The 18731-nt window shown below is 41.6% G+C and overlaps 1 protein-coding gene across 1 annotated transcript in view; it reads left to right on the top strand.

Moving 5' to 3' along the window:
• Window positions 1-18731, top strand: part of SH3RF3 (SH3 domain containing ring finger 3) — a 246979-nt gene that overhangs the window by 153291 nt on the left and 74957 nt on the right. Inside the window, exons 2-3 of the mRNA XM_036380397.2 lie at window positions 759-1034; window positions 7781-7876. Coding sequence (XP_036236290.1) covers window positions 759-1034; window positions 7781-7876 — 372 coding nt within the window. The remainder of the gene's footprint in view (window positions 1-758; window positions 1035-7780; window positions 7877-18731) is intronic.

Raw genomic sequence — 18731 nt, 5'->3', positions numbered from 1 at the left:
ATGATTTTTTAGTAAGTTTGTTTAATTTTTTTAATGACAGTGCAAGCTTCAGAGCTCTTTTTAGTTCTAAAAGAAAGATTTGGGGCATTCTGCCTATTCCACTTTTCCACAAGGACATTAATTCATAAGCAACAAAGAATATTATAACTGTTTACAGTAGCCCTCAGTGAGTAGCATGAGACTTGGGGATTTTGAAAGAAATAAGAGTATTTGGTTACAGAATCAAAAGCTAAACAAAAGGCTTCAAACTCAAAAATGTTTGGAAATGCTCAAACAAATGCAATGAAAAATTACCAATTTGCCAGCTTGTATAACCCTGTGAATCATCAAGCATGTATTGTTTTGTCTCTCTTCTGAGCTTCAGAAACCAAAGCAACCCTGAAGGTCAAAATGTCCAATATTTTGCCTTTTCACACGTCCAAGTTTAGTTGTTTAAACATATAGTCCTGCTTACATAGGATATTTTGCAAATTAAGTGATGCTGCTTGGTGGTGTAAGACGTATTGCAGGTTTCAGCTGAGCTACATGAGATGGACAGTGCCTGCTCTAACACACCTACCTTCTCAGGTTTATCATCACCTGCACCCTAGTTTTCCTGAGATCCAGCATCTAGCAGTATGGGGCAGTCTGCTGCAGTCATTGGGGTCATTTGGTAAATGACCATGGCTGCTCAGTTTGCTTCTAGCTAAACAAGGGCTCTAGGAATGATATTGGTGCTGGCTGGAGATGGCTTAAAGCTGTTTGTTTTGTTTCCCCAGAGTGTTTCTCAGCTTCCCTATGGCAAAGCCCTGTACACATATGAGGGAAAGGAGCCTGGTGACCTCAAGTTTAACAAGGGAGACATCATCATCCTGCGGCGCAAGGTGGATGAGAACTGGTACCACGGGGAGCTCAATGGCAACCATGGCTTCTTCCCCGCCAGCTACATCCAGTGCATCAAGCCCCTCCCACAAGCTCCACCGCAGGGCAAAGCACTTTATGACTTTGAAATAAAGGATAAAGATCAAGACAAGGATTGCCTGACCTTCACCAAGGTAGGGGAATGGGTTTTTTAAAAATGTTCAGCAGTCTGCTTAGGTAGGGAGTGATGGGGCACATGCGGTGCTGGCAGCTGAGCCAGGAGCACAGGGCTGCTGGGACTGGTGGGACACCTTCCTGGTCTTCCTGGCCTGGCCTCCCTGGCCTACCCTGCACTCTCTGAGATTGTGCCATGAATAGCAAGGCTGGTGTAAAGCTAGTGACGCTCAACAAGTAGAACTGACTACACGCTTCCTGAGAACATTTTTTCCCTCTAAAAAGCATGCATTTCATCTGCATTGAAATGTTCCCCAAGAATTACTCAAATTTCAGAAAAAAACCCTAATGGAAATGTGCCTTTGAATGTTCCTTATTGAATCAGATGTTCCAATGTTTTAAAATTGCATTCAGCTTCAAAATGTGTATTGCATCATACCATATACCAATTAGCAGTTGAAATACACTATCATCATAATAGTATTTCCTATTTTAAGAACATAAAGACAGTAAAAAGCAGACATTTAAAAAACTGTCTTTGGTGGTTTTTTTAAACCAAAATGCTTAATAAATTCCTGTTGGAATGAGAGAAAACTGAGATACCGTAATTTCCTTTGGATTTAAAATGTCACGTTTTCCCCTTCACCCCCACCTCCCCACCTGCTTTTTGCCTCCCACTCCCCTCCCTAGCAATTTGTGTTGACCTTAGATGGGTTTCATGGATATCAAGAAACCCACAGTAAAATAAAGCCTATCCCCTATTGTTAATTTATGGCAGTGAATGCCATGGAGAACCTGTTCATTGTCATTTTCTGTTTTATTTCAGCTGTCTGCAGCTGTTATAGTATCACATAAAGTAATAACAGTTATGCTGAAAATGAATATGAAATAGACAATAAAAATATCCTTCACCAGGATTTTACTGACCTCCTCTTTTGAAGCTACTTATTATAGCTGAATGAATTATTTGCAGCGTGTAATTTTCTCACCGAATGTAACATCTTTTTCACTCATGCAGTGTTTCTCAGCAGAATGCAATTTCCTAGACTGTATTTTCTCATATTTATTTAACAAAGGATTTGTAAGCACTTTTATTCCATAGCAAGTGAAGTGTTTGATTGCAAACACTGCAAACCCTGCGACCAGCCAGCCTCCCTGGAGCCATGAATCTCTGCGAGAAAGTGGGCTGCTTAGTGAGAAGTTACAGCCCTGCACTAACAGAAAGTTGGCCAGAAGTTACCTCTGAGACCTTATCAGTAAATATATATTTTCTGGTGCGTTGTTTTTCTCGCTGCCTGCCCAGAGGTACACTGGTGACTTCTCTGAGATGCAGTCTTCCTTCTCTGCTTAAAGTATTCCTTGCTTGCTTAGTCTTAAGAAATTTAATAGGTATGCCAGGCAGTTGTGGTCTTTTTTGTTACAGCAAGTCCTTTCCTAGACACTTTGTATTTGATGTATTTGGTGCCATATATTAGAAAACCTCCTTTACAATAACTGCCTTTCTATAGTGATAGTCCTCATTTTCCTGGCTGTCCAATATCATTCTCACATGGAGCATTTCTTCCTGCTGTATAGCTCTACTCTCAATCTTTCAATTTCCCTTGTTTTCACCCCTCGTGTTGCTGTCGGCATCCTTTTATCCCTGATGACTGTGTTTTCTCCAAGGGGGTTTGGTTTCTCTTCTACTGCTATTTTCTTCTTTAGCTCCTTCCACTACACACACTGTCACCTTGTAACAGTTTTTATGTCCTGCCTATTGTTCTCCCTGACGGTGAATAATCTATTTTTCATCTTGGGACTTCACTGTCATGTTTTCATCAGTTTTCTCAATGCTAATTTTAGCTGTCACCTGTGCTGATGAAGGTTCCTGTTTAGCCCAGATTATAGATCATCTGCTGATACAGTCAGTTCCTCTGCACAGAGTCCTGAGCACTGCAGTGCTGTAGATGTGATTTGTCACTTTGGGCAATATGCATCACTTGAATGTCTCAGTTTGCATCTGAAGATGCTGGACCAGGTCTCAGTTTCATTTACACTATTTGTTCCTTCCTCTGGCAGAGGGGTTACATTGGCATAACACTTACACAAACTAACACAACCTATTTGTGTACTGCAACTCATTTCAGGCTACCAGACATTTGTGATTGGATTTTACCTATAAACATAAAATAAAGAAGAATTTTCCTCTAAAGAGAAGCTACAAGAAGGAAACTCAAACATGGGAGTATTCTGTATAATTTTGTTTTGTTGTTCTTTCACTGGGCTTTGCTTTTTCCCATCCCCCTTCTTACTATGCACTCAGAATATCTACTGGTATAGTAAAAGAAAACAAAGGGAGGATATTTGGTGTTTCCTGTTACTAATTTGTTTTGTTATATTTTTCAAAATGAAAATGTTTCATTGTTCCAGATGTGTATTGCAAGGAAATGAAGTCTACTTTACACAGATCTTCATGAGGAGTGCTGCAGGATGCTTCTGCCATTTACCTATTTTCATCCCCTGTGCATACAACACTCTCCAAATAAAAGGCCAAAGATGTAAATGTAATAATATTTATATGTAAGAATAAAATCAAGAGGGGCAGAGAAAAATCTGTGTTGAATATCCAGTGCAAAAAACAAAGCTCCCACATTCTTTTACACCATTTGGACTGCTCCCTCAAGTCCTCTTCCCAGAGAAGCCATACATACATACATACATACATACATACAGAGAAGCCATACATACAGGCATAGGGTCTCACCTCTGTTCTCTCCTCTGTGCTGTCTGTAAGATGATAGAACTTACCCAGATTTCCTACTTAATTTGTTTTCTCTCAGTGTTGGGCAGTGATTAGCCAAACCAGGCAGTTACTTTTTATCAACGGTATCAACCAGTAACAACTGGTTCCAGCCTTGTGTCAACTGTGCACCAGTTTAATGACAGTAGTTTCAGAAGTTGTACTCCTGATGTTCTCTAGTGTGGTTGGGATCACGCTGTGGCCTACAGAGCCCAATTGCATGCTTTTGGGATATACTTAGTGGCTCAGCTTTCTAATCTCTCCTAACATGGTACCACAGTATGGACATGGGATCCTGCTGTCTCTGTTTTAAAAAATAATCTATCCTTCTCTGGGCTGTGAATGCTGGTACAAACCATGTGCAAGAGGATTCTGCTCTCAAGTGTAGCAGTGCAAATCTGAATTAGTTGCATGGTTGTCTGTTCCAGTCTTACCCTGAGTCCAGTTTCAGCCCACACATTTGTTTTGGTGTTTGACCACCCTTTGCATGCATCTTCACATGGCCATCAGAAGGCTGAGTGAGGCTGGTTGATGAGGCTCAAACCTGTCGAGGTAGCATGAACTGTTCACCATGCTTCATTGCTCATCACATTGTTAATAACATCAACTGTTTCCTTCATTTTCCAACACTTTTGATCCCAGCCCACAGTGCTGTCTAACAAGAGCCGTGCCAATCTTAGAACCATCACATCCAATACTTGTTCCTGGCTGTGGAGCAGCCCCTTAGCACTCAGTTCCAGCAGCATTTGCTGTTCACAGAGGGACCATCCCAGCAATAGCTGGTGACAGGATTCTGGTGCCAGCTGGCAAGCGCTGTCTCTGGACTCACCAAGCAGCACGTGGTGCCATCGCTGCGATCTCCCCAGTGCTCTAGATGGGGTAGTTATCTCTGCAGAATAGCAGGCACAGCTGCTCTGTATTGCTTCGTTAATGGCCATTAATGACTAGAATAAAAATCAGGCTGTGAATCATGACTGTTATTGGACACAATTTTGTGCTGTTTTCTCAGCAAAAGGATTCATTTCTCTGTCAATCAGATAGCTTTTTAAGTGATTTATCTTTGACTTCTTTTCTGATAATGATTATAAACTGGAACTGCAGGTCCCACATGCCTGTCACAAGGCTGATCCAGCCCTGATGAATAGAGAGAAACTCAAGCAAGAAGGGGAGAGCAAATAATTAAAGGGTCTAGCAACAGGCAAAAAAGGAGCGCGGCATATCTTTGTCCAAACTACAGTGGATACCATTGGCTTTTGAAATGAGATTTGAGGCTTGGATTCCTTTATGCTGCCTGGAAATCAATTTAGTCAATGTGAAATAGTGAAGTGGTATACCAAGAGATCTGTGGCGTTTTGCTATTCATGATCCTTTTGGGAACCTTTCTAGGAATTTATAAGTAGCACGGCTATCCAACTAATATAAGGTTCTAAAACAGTTCATGCTGAAGCTTTCAGCAGTTCACTGTATAGAATGATGTCGTTGGCTGCAAATTCAAAGAAACTTTCTAGTAATAAAAAAATTTCAAAAGATATTTTGGGATTTGCTGTAATTATGAAGATTTTCAACACCCTTCTTAAAACTAATTATGTGATGGAATTCTCAAGAATTTGCACTTTGCTCTCCCACAAAAATACTAATTTTGAATGTCAGCGTATCTCAGGATGCATTTCTCATATAGGACCATATTCAGTAGCCAGACTTGGCTGAGCCAAACGAAGTTCAGTGTATGGAAATGCTTCCAGATTTAATACATCCAGGGAAGGTAAAGTTGAAAGGGATCTTCAAAGGTCAGCCATTCCCCACCCCATCCTTGAGCAAAGTCAACACAGGATAAACCTTTCCTGCCAGGTGTCTGTACAGCCTGCTCCAGAGATGGGATTGCACAGTGCCTCTAGCAAAATCTGGTCAAAAGCTTCTGGGGTTTTACAGTTTAAAATTTTTTTTCTTAATTTCTTACATGTGTAAATAGTTGCAAATATATGTACATTTATATGCAGTGCTGGGTTAATGGTTGAACTCAATGATCTTAGAGGTCCTTTGTAACCTGAGCAATCTATGATTCTATTCATACCCATGTGTATGCACTTATACACACATAAGATTATATATGTGCATGTAGTGTAGACTACATCACATTTTGTGTTTTTAAAAAGCTCTTTTAGGGAAATAGCTGAGCAGATATAAAAAGTAGGAAGACTCATAGCAGGTCCCTGAAGTGATGCAGTCGTTTCTTTTCCTCGTTTACACCTTTACCTAGATTCTAAATTTATGCTAATCGGTCTTTTGTAAGAGTGTGTGGAAGCTTTGCAGAGATGTATTAATGTCAGTTCTTTAAACAGATCAAAAATGGTCTGTGCAGACAGGGCTTTGGAAGGGAATGCTAGCTGTTTCTTCAGGAAATTAAATGCACAAATTCTTTTTGCATCCTTCCAGCTGTAATAAATAGCTGAAGGACTCAGTTTGTAGCCATTTCTATGAGCTTTCCCCTAATGGATCATTCAGATGAATAATGCAAAGGAAACATTTAAACAATTTCAGAGTGCATGTATTCAAAATGCACATGTTCAAAAACTACAAAGTACATCACATCACGTCTCTGTTCTGGTCATTTTTCTATCAAAGCAAATCCATGGTCTGAACATCCTGGATCAGGAATTTGTGGGAGTTTTTTCTAGGTGAGAAGTATCTGCAAAAAAAAACAGCTGCCCTTGCCTGGCCATTTGACATCAGGATCTTGTTACATGGAGCGTGGTATACCATACATAGCTCTTATTTTCACAGAGTGGAAATAAAGTGAGGGTAGTGGAAATAAAGTGAGAATGAGATCGGCAGGGAACTCTGTCTCAGCTTTCTGGAGGAAGAGATTTTCTTCTTTTTGGTAAATTCCTGCACAGGAGCAGAGGAAGATTGGATGCCATGAGGGAACAAAGCTGACTTCCCATCTTTTCTCAGCCCACTCCTTCCTTTTTTCTTAGGAGATCTGAGCATCCAGGCAGAGCCCCATTGAGAGGGTTGCCTTCCACAGCTGTTGTAGAAAGCAGTGCTGGTTTAAGCCTGGGTTTAGTATGATGACCCCAGAAGAAAGGGATGGTAGCAGAAATCCATTGGCAATCTGAGTAGTTCAAACTGGAAAAAGTCAGAGTTTTGTTCTAGTAACTTGAGCTTTCCTGATTACTTGTACGTTTCTGGGTGTGAACTATACCAAGTGAAAATTTGAGCAATATGAATGTGGTTTGTACTTTGCTTTATCTCTTGTTTTATAATCACAAAGAAGTTCATCATCTCCTGAAATTCTTATAAGGTCCCCTAGAGTAAACATAATCTCAAAATACCATTGGTTTTAGGAAATGAACTTGTATCTAAACTGAAGCTGATCCAACAGGTCAATGCAATTTGGTTTTTTGACATGTTATCTTTGGTTTTTTATTTGCTTTGCAGTTTTACCTTATAATATTTTTTTAAAGAAAAACTGACATTCAGTGTGCTAGCTGTGTAGGCTTGTTGCTGAGCACCTTGTACTATTCCTTGTTGGAAATGTTTCCAGGAGTACCTGTGCTGTACTGGTGCTTCCCTTTGAATTGTGTTCCAGAGCAGACAAGCATCACAACAGACCCTTGGATGCACAGGGGCAACTTCATGCTGAAGAGTTTTCACCTCTGATTTGTAGGTGACCTCTTGGGTCAGACATTCTTCTCTCCCCCAGTGAAGCCAGGAGTTACCTGTTCCCACCTGCTGTGCTCTGACCCTTGGAGCTGCTGACAGCCAGCATGAGCTGCACTGGTCTGCAGGGTGCTTCAGTGCACTTTGAGTGGGAGGCCTGGAAAAAGATGCTGGGACAGGGATGCTGCTAGGATTTAGGAAACACTTTTACCTGGCTTGTGACCTCCTCTGTGTACTCACTCTCTAAGCTATCATTTGGGTAACCAAAAATTGGCATCTTTCTACTGAAAATATTTGATGATGTGTTTTGTGTATCTCTGATTTTAGGATGAAATTTTGACAGTCATCAGGAGGGTGGATGACAACTGGGCAGAAGGAATGTTGGGTGACAAGATTGGCATTTTCCCTATCCTCTATGTTGAGGTAAGTTTATAACACATGGTAGTGGATGCTGGTCTTGAAATCTTGTGAGGGTTTTGTGCCTACCAGGGCAGGATAACTCAAATATTCTTATATGAGAAGGAGAAACTAAAACAGAATTACTGAAAAGGGAATTGTTTTGGGTGCTGTCTGCTAAGGCACTATGGTTGTATACCCAATTCAATTTAAAGTGGTCAGCACAATATGTTACATGAACTCCTAAAGGCTTCCCCTTTGGTGTAATCTCCAAAGTGCATAGGGGAAATAGCAGGAGAGGAGGATTGTAGTTGGGATACCTTCACACATCTGAGGACAGATGTGAGTTTTGGGCTGGTGGAGAGCCGTGATCTAAATGCACAGGCCTTCTGAGAGGTCTGTGTCTCAGCAGGGGACACCTGCTGAGGGCGTTCTCTGCCTCAGCAGGGGCTCAGGCACCTCCACCCATGTGCCCAAGGGCTCTCATTCCATGTGTGCCTGATCCATCTTTATCCTGAACTCTTTCCTGTTGTAATTTCCACAGGATTCTTATTTCAGACTAAATGCTGAGACTTCACTTCCTCTGTGCACACCTGTGGTTCCACCTCTTCCCACTGCTGCCCCTCCTGCTGGTGGTGCCCTTCCAGGCAGATGTTGCTTGGGTCCAGGGCTCCAGCCAGCAGTGGGGACCCTGCTGGTGCAGCTCTGTTGTCCAGGTGCCAGGCAGTGTCTTCAAGGAGTTTCCTCCCTCATGGGTGAACCAGGGGTGCAAAGAGCAGATGGGCACCACATGCATGTGCATTTTTGTGAGGTGCTGCCACTCTGCATCCAGTATTAGAACAGTTCTCCCTAACTCTGCTTCCAGACGTTGTCTGGTGCCTCTTTGCAGTGAAGAATCTCTTGTGCCCACAGCAGAGCCTGCTTTACTGTGTGTGGCTCTGGTGCCTGCCTCTGAAATTACTTCTCCAGTTTTCTTAGTTAGTGATTGGAGACAAAATAGAGATAATTAGTGCCTGGCTACCTAATTATTAACTCCAACAATGACCAATTTGGAATAAACCGTCATTAATATACATTGCATTCCCACAGTTGACAAGAACAATAATATTAACACCAGAATGTGTAGGAGCTGTTATTGGGAAACCAGCTGCCTCACATAAGTTAATGACTAGTTTTCTTCTATTCTGAATGTGTGAGACATGTTCAGTTTGTTGTGATTAAATGAGAAAGCTGGGTTTCTTCCAGATTTCATCCTTTTCCCCTTCGTTCCTTGTCCCTGGAAAGTGCAATGCTACTGTCCTGAGTTTTGCTGCAGAAGGAGTGAACTGGGGACCTCTGCACAGCCAGCCACCACTGCACCTCAGCACCTTTCCCCAGCTCTAGTTTCATCTGTAGGCTGGCACTGCCTACGCACTGTGCAGCATCCTGATCCTTCTCCCACTCCTAGGTATCTGTTCTCCATAATTACTGCTCGTGAAGGGTGAAGGGCTCATAACCTCAGAAGAACAGCCTGCAGGGAAGTTTTGCTAAAGACTTGCTGAAGTTCTCCAAGCACTAGCACATCCTGGGTGGCCGTGGAGGAGCAGGAGGTAGCGCTGTGCAGGGTCAGAACAGTGATGCTTGCAGATTCTAAAGAGATGCAAACAGCCAGGTGGCCAGCACCAGGGGCCAAGAACACATGGAGGAAGGTCTGCATGCATATACTTTCATACCAGATACACACACAGAGTAGGTAAAGTTCAATTGTATACACTTATGTGTATATTCATGTGTGTATACACACAGGTATTTTATCTGTATAAATTTGAAATCTGGAGATTTGAAAGGCCTATTCAAATGAGATGCTTGGGTGCCATGGCCATAATATTTGTGCAGTGATTTGTAAAACCAAAGGGAAGTGATCCTCCTGACTACAATACTGGACACCTATTTCATCTACATAGTGGATGAAGGCCTTGTTCTGAATATGAGATGAGCTTATGCAAGTATTCAAGTTATACAATTATGTTGCTGTTGCCAGCTTCAGATGTTACTTTGCAGTAAAAGTTAAAAGGAATCAGCAGGTCAAGTCCCAAAGAAGTTTTTTAAATCTCAGTGCTGATATTTATAAAGTAAATCCATTAAACAAGTAGTACTTGAATCTAAAAACACTCCTCAAGTCTAAGTCCATTAAGTGGTTTTCAAAATCTTGGCAAAATGTGTAGAATAAGCAAAGTTTAATTCTCACAGTAGCCGTCCATTTGTGTCAGTTGATTGGCTGAAGTGTGTGGGATTTCACATGGCATCCTAAGCCCTGCACTCTGCACAGAGTGAATTCCAGCTTGGCAGGCTCTGCTGTCCCCAGTTGCTCCCACGGCCAGACAAGAGCTCTTACCCTTGCTGTGCAAGCCAGAGCTTTGGAAAACAAGCCAGCCACTGAGGACCTGAGTGTTTAGCATGCCAGGGCTACAAACAGTACATATAATCCTTGTTTTGGCCCCTTGTGGCAACACTCTGTCCTGGCAATGTGCTGCTTTACCCTTCACACAGGTGCTTGCCCAAAAGGCTTTTGCAGGGGCTTACAAAGTTTTTGCAATGGGTGGTGAGGAGGGATGCTTAGCAAATACCTCACCAGGATCACCACTTCTGTAAAGGAAGCTTTTAGAGCCAGATCCTGGTGGCAGAAAGAGGCACAAAAAACCAGCAGATGTCAAAATACACCTTTCCCCTGCAGTGTTTTAGAAAGTCTCTATCTCAGCATCATGTTTGGTTGTCTGTACAGCCATATGAGTGTAATATGGCATGGATCTTATTCTTTACTCCTTACAAGTGTTTAACAAGGGTGCTTACATGTCTTCAGAGAGGCTTTTTCCTGCCTCTGTGGTATCATCTCTGTCCCAACCTCAGAGCAGCTACAAGTGGATAAGGAACAAATATTCACAGCTCACAATGATTACTTTTACAGCATGAGTCACAAACAATATGTTCTGTCAGGGAGAGTTGGGGCTATTGTTTCTTCTTACTTTGTTGCTGTCCTTCATCTTCAGTAGAAGTCAGTTTGCCTGATAACTTACATTTTCATTTGTCTACAGAAAAAAAACTCACAATATAATGAAATTGATCCTCAATGTGCCTTCTGTCCAGAAATAAACATCTTGTTAATAATCTGTATGGTTTGACGTCATATTCTTGCTCTGAGGAGTTTTGGACCTCTAAGGGATTCAAAGCCCTGACAAAATTTCTTTTATTTTACTGTCTTCAAGCTAGCTCCTTCATTCTTAATAACTGCTTTTATTATCTCTGTTTGAAAGTTGTGTTCTGCTGCTATGTGCAAAATTGAGAATAATGAAGAATAAAGTGTGTCCTAATAGATTTAAGTAACTGGGAGTGAAATTTGAGGGCAATGGTGTGCCAAGTATTTGGAGGGAGGCATCCTGCTCGGATGGGCAGGAACTGGGAAATTCAAAAATCTGAGCTATTAGAGCAAAATTTCTGCCTGCAAACCCCAGAGCAAAGAAAAGGATTGACCAAGATCAAGAAGCCTTATGAATCAGTGGTAGAGCATGGCAATTATGTTGGGCACTACTGTGACTGTAATATCAGCAAATTACAATTGATGAAGTGCCAACCCATTGTTACAATGTTTTATGGCAGCAGGAGCACTGAAAGCTGTGATTAAGTAATATTAGGAGCTTTAAAGTTCTTTTTACAGAGCAGCGAAGCAGGGTAATGAGGATCTTCTCCTGTTCTTCACAGTCAAAAAGGAAAGAAAAAAGTAGAAAGGAGGTCTGGGAGAAAGAGGGAGGAGGAGAATGGGCAGAGCTGATGGGTTCGATGCCCTGCAGCATAGGTCCAGAAGACTCCCCAGGGAAAATAATTCTTGCAAGTCAGGGTTTAAAAAGAGTTCAAGCAGAAGTGAAAATAAAATCCAAAAGCAAATGCATTTCTTAAAGAAAACAATGATTTTTCATTCCAAAATTATCTTTGCAAAGCAGACTATCCATTCAAGTTTTGTGCTGTACTGTGGGATCTAAAAGTCAACCTAAAACATCTTAACCATAGAGGTGAACCCAAGCACATTTACCAGGATCCCAGCTGAGGTTGTTCAGTAGTGTCACAGAGGCCCACGTTCCCAGCAGAAGAAGGTCCTCAGCTATGTAACCATGTACTTTGCTGAGAGTAGCCTTCAGTTAGCTGCAAATGAATGCAGATGGTTTACCCTTTCAGTCTGGATGGCAGATTTTGTCCTTTTTTTCTCTATAGGCAGATTCCCAACAGCCATTTCCCACTATGCTGGTGTCCCCAGTGGCAGTTATCACAGTCATATTATATTGTTGAAAACTCAGGTGTGCCTGCATGTGTATTTCTAGCTCTAATAGCTATTTTGACCATTTTCAACAAATGATTGTTGCCCTGTCCACTTCTTCTTTATCTTTTTTCTCTGCTCAGTCTGTTTGGTTTCTCCTTTCAGCTGCAGGACAGATGGGTCCCTATGGGACTCTCATAATTAATTCAACCTTGATGTCTGACCCATTATTTATTTTTGTGTGGTCTTGGTGGCAGCACACTCTGAATCTTTCTGAGTATCTTTTATGAAAGCCTTCCAAAAAACCTGAAGCATTAGATGTTCATTAAATACTAACGTTTGTTTGGTGCCCTTTTCAAAAAGAATGTGCAATCTCTGTTTTTAAGTACTGTCAAAATGGTTCATTTTAGCCTTGCAAGTATCATTTAATGTGAATAAAAATGGAATCTTTTGAAAGGTAGGTAGATGGAAACTAATGTAGATGATTTTAGAAAAGCTGACTTACTAAATCTCAGAGGAGCAAATTCATCCCAGTTGTAAGTAGGTGTAACACTAATGAGTTAAGAATTATACCCATTAACATCACAATTGATTTTTTTCTGTTCTCTCTCCTTTTGTATGTCAGATAAAAATGGAATAAGAACCTTGTAGAGCTGACAATAATGTAAGCGCTAAGAGATGTTCAGCCAATTTCTGTTGAAAAGCTTTATTGATATGCATTTTCAAGGTTTGTGCATATATTGTTTTAAGAATTTCATTCCTGCACCTTCATAGCTTCTAAAAAGTTGGTGCCACTTGTTTTTATCCTGTATAGAATATTAAGATACCAAGATTAAGATTACCAAGATAGTTCTTGGTATCAGATTTCTGTGTGAATGGAGTACAAAATACAGTTCTCATGCTTCACATTCAAAATAAAACATGAAGAATTTCTGTTGTAGACTGCAAGAGGGACCTCTATTTTCACATCAATCCATGAATAAAACTCATTGATTTAAAGTACTCTTACATGCATACAAAGTAAAATAGTCTGTGGAAGTTCAAATAAAGATTATGTTAGTCAGGAAAACTAAGAGTATTGGCTGTCAGAGGTGAGAAAAAGATTAAATATACAACATATTACAATATATAAATATGTATTCTTCTATTATATATCTATTATATATATACACATTATTTTTAATCTGTGGCCCATTTTTCTGCATAACAGCTTGATTTCTTATGTTCCCTTTTACCTCTATAAATAAAGAACTTTGTGCTCTTTGATTTAATTTCCTATGTAAAATGTAAATTAGCGTGACATTGGGCAGAAAATTTGTCTTCTTTAAATTTGACTGGTTTCCTTTAAGTTCTCTTGATTTCTAGCACCCTTCATAAAGTGATCATTCATACAGATTCTCTAACACTTTCCTCCCTCTTCAGGATACAAAACTGAGTTCCACTGTCACCTTTTGACTTAAATGTCAGGTGTCCCCTGGACTAGCTGAGCACCTCAGCTCTGTAGACCTGTTTGTGTCACTCAGTCCCCTCAGGCTGTGTCTGGACAAGTCAAAGCAGGGCAGCTTTCTGGTTTCTTTGTCAGGGAACACCACATTTGAAGTTCATCTCAGGTGGGTGCCACCGAGGGGAAGCCTGCATACAGAAATAGGTAGGAGTACTGTCACATTTGAGTCATCCTCCAGCCCAGGCAATTATGAGATCTGTGTGAGCCATGGTGAGAGCCAGCATGTAAATTTAGACACAGCTGTAGGTTGTGAAAATTTGCCTTTTGAGAACTGACAGTTTTAGTTACAGGTCTTCTCTGGATTTTACTCTTGCCTACTTTAATTTGAATGAGCTCAAAATTATTTGGATTTATGTGTTAAGACCAATATTTCTATTCATCAAAACCAGATCCAAGTTGTTATCACCTCTTATTGTTTCAGGGTGTGTTAAACCAGAAATTTGTCAGCTCTCATATCCAAAAATATCTTTCCCACCCACCCCTCCTAATTATGAGTAACATCTGAATTTCCTAGACTGTGTTTTGTAAAAATAACTCTCTGCAGCAATTTATAGCAAAAAACAGGTTTCCAGCACAACCAACTCAAGCACACAACCTTTGAAAATAAGCCCATTTCCTGAGTCTTTCAGAGTCATATAGATCAATTCTATATCTGTACAGGCCATTTTTGAAGTGCTGCTGCTTCCTAGATGCCAAATATTAGGTTCCTTAGGTATCTAAGCTAATCTGATAACAAGACTTTTGTCTATAGCCACAATCCAATGAAGGGCTTCTGGCACTTCCCTTCACCTCCAGATCACCTGAACCAGGCTTGTGCTTTAATATATGTTTTCTGGTCCTGGGTGCCTTTCTGTCTCATTTCTGTTATTTCTACACTGAGTTTTGGGTTTTGCCTCAAAGTTTTTGTTCTTCTGTTATGGTTGAAGGGTTGCTTGTATTACAAAACAATCACTAGTGATGATCTCTGAAGGACAAAGTAAATAGATAGCACATCTCTTAGAGATAACTGCTGCCTGTGCAACAAATGTGTTGGACTTGGCAGTGATGCTCAGAAGCTTCACAGCACACAACCACTGCAGTGACAGACCCCAGCAATAGTGCAGGTTTCCAAGCACTAGCAATTAGCATTCCCAAGTGAGCATACCCACTGTCCCACAGGGCTCTGAGAGGGGTCTAGAGCCTATCATCAGTAGTCTATGCTCTGTAGAGAAGGTACTGAAGAGATCTTTTGTCTTTTCCAGCCATTGATCACCTTTGACAGCTTCTAAAGATTGTTTCAGCACTGATGACTTCCTGGGATCTTTTTCCTTTTGAAAAGAAAGTATATTTCAGTCCCACTTACCTAGAGCTAATGCATGAATGTATATTAAGAAGCTATATGTCAACAGATACACTGTCTAGAAGTTAATTAAACATAAAATCCTAGAGGATTTCAGTATTTCTCACACCAGCATTCTTCATCTTTTTTCCTAGTGTTCTTGTTAGTGCATGTTGCACATCTTAATTATCTGCCTTCTTGGGGAATTAGCTCCCTTCTTGGGGAGCTTTCCTAATGCCTTAAAACTCTGAGTGGGGATCTTAAATCCAAATATAGACATGGAGGGTCAGTAGGAGGGTTTTGGGAGATGCCCCAGGCAAACTGGCTGCCTTCTCTGCCCCTTTGCTCATGGGGCTTGGGCATCCAGAGCCCCATGAGCAAAGAGCAAAATGTTTCCATGTGTCTGCCACAGCCCTGATGCTGGGAGTGATCAAAAAAAGTGTGTCCTATATTAAAATCCCAGATTGTGAAAGGACCTGGCAGAGGTGGAAGCACATGTTATCCTTTGTTGTGTCAGTGGTGGGTAAGATGCTCTCCATCAGAGGGACAGGAGGGACAGCTGATGAGAGTGACACCAAAAAGGAATTACCAAAGAGTGCCTGTTAGAGCTCCCTCTGATCTTTGTTTTCAGAAGATAGCATGTTGCATAAGTATGATGGAGAGACATGGATTTGACAGATGAACCACTCAGGGATAAGGAATGGTCTGGGTGGTTACATTCAAAGAGTGACAGCCAACACTTTGATGTCCAAGTGGACAGCAGTGATGAGTGGCATTCCTTATGGGTCAGTATTGGGACCAATGCTGTTTAAAATGTTTGTTAGTGACATGGAGAGTGAGATCAAGTTCACCCTCTGTAAGTTTGCTGGTGCCACCAAGCTCTGAGGTGTGGTCAACATGCAGGAGGAAAGGGAGGGCATCCAGAGGGGCCTAGGCAGGCCTGAGAGGTGGGACCATGCAAACCTCACAAAGTTCAACAAGGCCAAGTGCCAAGGTCCTGCACCTGGGACAGGGCAATCCCAAGCACAGGTACAGATTGCATGAGGAATGGACTGAAAGCAGCCCTTAAAAGAAAGTCTTGGAGGTGCTGGTGGATGAGAAGCTCAACAAGGCTCGGCAGTGCACAATCGTAGCCCAGAAATCCAGACACATCCTGGGCTGCATCCAAAGCAGCGTGGCCAGTGGGGCAAGGATGATGATTCTTCCCCTCTACTCTGCTCTCATGAGACCCTACCTGCAGTGCTGCATCCAGCTCTGGGGACCCCAACATAAGGAAGATGTGAATCTGTCAGAACAAGTCCAGAGAAGGGCCACAAAGTCAATCAGAGGGCTGGAACACCTCTCCTGTGACAGAGGCCTGGAACTAGATCATGCTTAAGGTCCTTTCTGACCCAAACCATTCCGTGTTTTTATGCTTATTCTACTATGGTAAATAGTCACAAATGTGTCTGAGCTTGACCTCTTGAACTTATAAGAAGAGTAGTTTGAAGAATAACAGTTTCCTGATAGATTGTAGCGATGAATCGGTTTTACCTCTTTCTTTACTTCTTATTGTCACACACGCTGGAATGGTCAAACTGCTTTTATTCTAGGCACAAAAAGATCAGTGAGTGTGTGTGTATGCTGAATGCATGCTTCAAATAATAAAAATAACAGATAAAGTTGGGGTTTTGCCTAAAAATGTCATTAGCTGTGCCAAAACCAGATGTTGAAGTCTGAAATCCTCTGGCATTTTGTTAGGTGTTAGAGCTGAACATTGAAAAAGCCAAATTCAAAAGACTAGAGGAAGAATCTGCAAATTAAACAGGGGAAAATCAGAAACAGAGGAAGATAGTTGGAATTAATTTGGGAATCTCTATCTTTTCCAGATTTTCTCGAGAACACACAGGACTCTTGAAGGCTGATCCCTTGGTGTTTAGTCTATCCTGTAGAAGAAATTGCATTGGTTTTGCTTACTTTATTCCTTTACAAAGTAGACCAGCCATTGTTTATTTTATCTCCTGCTGCATCGTTTTTGTGTGTAATATGGCATTATTTTAATCTGACAAAAGCAAGGGCTGCTGCCAAATGGATTGTCCTGCTTTTAACTCATGTGTGACAATTCTTTCCTTCTGCCCTCCATGTTCCAGGACTACCAGATATATCTGCATGCTGAGATGAATCAGGGAAGTCACTCTGTTGAAAGCTATTCATTTAAGTCGGAGCTGTTTTAGTTTCCAGTCATATCTGTTACTTTTACTGCACAGTCACATGAACATCCTTGCTGATGCAGGGCAGAAAGAGGGAAGATGGGAAAGGAGGCTGTGTGGTACCTCACAGTGCAGGAAAACATGTCTATGAGGCAGCAGCTCCCACCCACAGTTACCCTGCAGCGAGTGCTGCCATTGCACTGTGCTGTAAGCCATCAGGCAAAAATGGTGAGGTGAGGAACGTGAGACTTTGTGCAAGCAACTTCCTCAACCTCCTGGTTGTCCCTTGACTAATCTAATTATTTTATTAAGTTATAATTGTATGACAAAACATACTAGATACTCCATAAACCAGGTTAATAATATTAGTTTTTGCTTAAGTGAGGCTGGAGGGAGTGTCCTGCTCTAAATCTGACTTTGAAGTCTTCCGATCTGTTTAGACACAATTGAATCAAATTGACAGGAAATTTCATGAGAGACCTTTCTATAATAGAATTTTTCTGTAACAGAATTTTTCTGGAAACCTTGGGACAGAGCAAGAGAGGTGCCAGAGCATTCAGATAGTGATAAACTCATGCTGGAGGTATTCTTCTCTTATCCCATGGCTAAAGGGATGGCACTGAGGGAAGAGGCAGCTCTGTTTCTCAAGAAAAAAGCAACCATGCTGAAGGAGGGGGAACACTCCCTGATGGTCATCTCCTTGATCCCTTTCTCTGGTCTGCTTCAGCCTCAACATAGTAAGGAATTTATAGTAATGATTTCCTCTTGTATCCTTTTCCTAGCCCAGGAGGAAGGACAATGACTCTAAACTTTGAGAAATAATTTCCTCAGCATCTTCCCTCCTTGCTCCAGCCTAGTGCTTAGATTTGCCTGTTCCCAACCAAAGCCTTTCACTTCCATAGGTGCATTGCTCAGGAAAGAGATGTGTGTGGATATATTGGTTTGGTGGATGCAAGATTTTACTATCCCTCAATATATGAACTATGGGAGTGGAAGAAGAGCTATAGAGATTATTAATACTGAATTCCTGGAAATCTCCCAGGCCAAATGAGATCTGAGAGCTCTTGGTACTGGCACTGAGCTTCTCTGCCCTAAAGCACCTGGGGGGCTGTCATGGTTTAACCCTGGCCAGTTACTGCTTAGGGGTTACTGCTCTGTCTCAAGCACAACGTTTTGTCCTATGGGGGTCCTTGAAGGCACAAAAGCACTCCTGAGGGATGAGTTTAAGGTCGAGGTAAAGGCAGCTCCACAGCATTCCAGTGACACACAGGTCTGCCTTTGCACAGAGGAGCTCTCACTAAGCACATACCTGAGTTTTCAGTGCAGTACTCAGTACACAGTTAACTGTGTTACTTTCTCTTTGGCCACTGGTTAAAGAGGGAGCATTGTACTTTCATGGCAAGTAATAATGACATTGCCAGTGGGAATCACATCCTCCTGAATGGTTTCATTCATTCATGTAGCTGGCAGTTCTTCCAGTCTTTGTCCAACCTGATTGCTGAGCATTTACAAAGACCAGACTCTCATCAGGTCATACCCTGATTATGGCTACAGCCTTTTTGCATCCTTAGCAAATGCAGACTTGC

Source organism: Molothrus ater, chromosome 2 (assembly GCF_012460135.2).
Source record: "Molothrus ater isolate BHLD 08-10-18 breed brown headed cowbird chromosome 2, BPBGC_Mater_1.1, whole genome shotgun sequence".
Taxonomy (NCBI): domain Eukaryota; kingdom Metazoa; phylum Chordata; class Aves; order Passeriformes; family Icteridae; genus Molothrus; species Molothrus ater.
The sequence above is the reverse complement of the archived record's forward strand: the minus strand, read 5'-3'. Positions and strand labels throughout refer to the sequence as shown.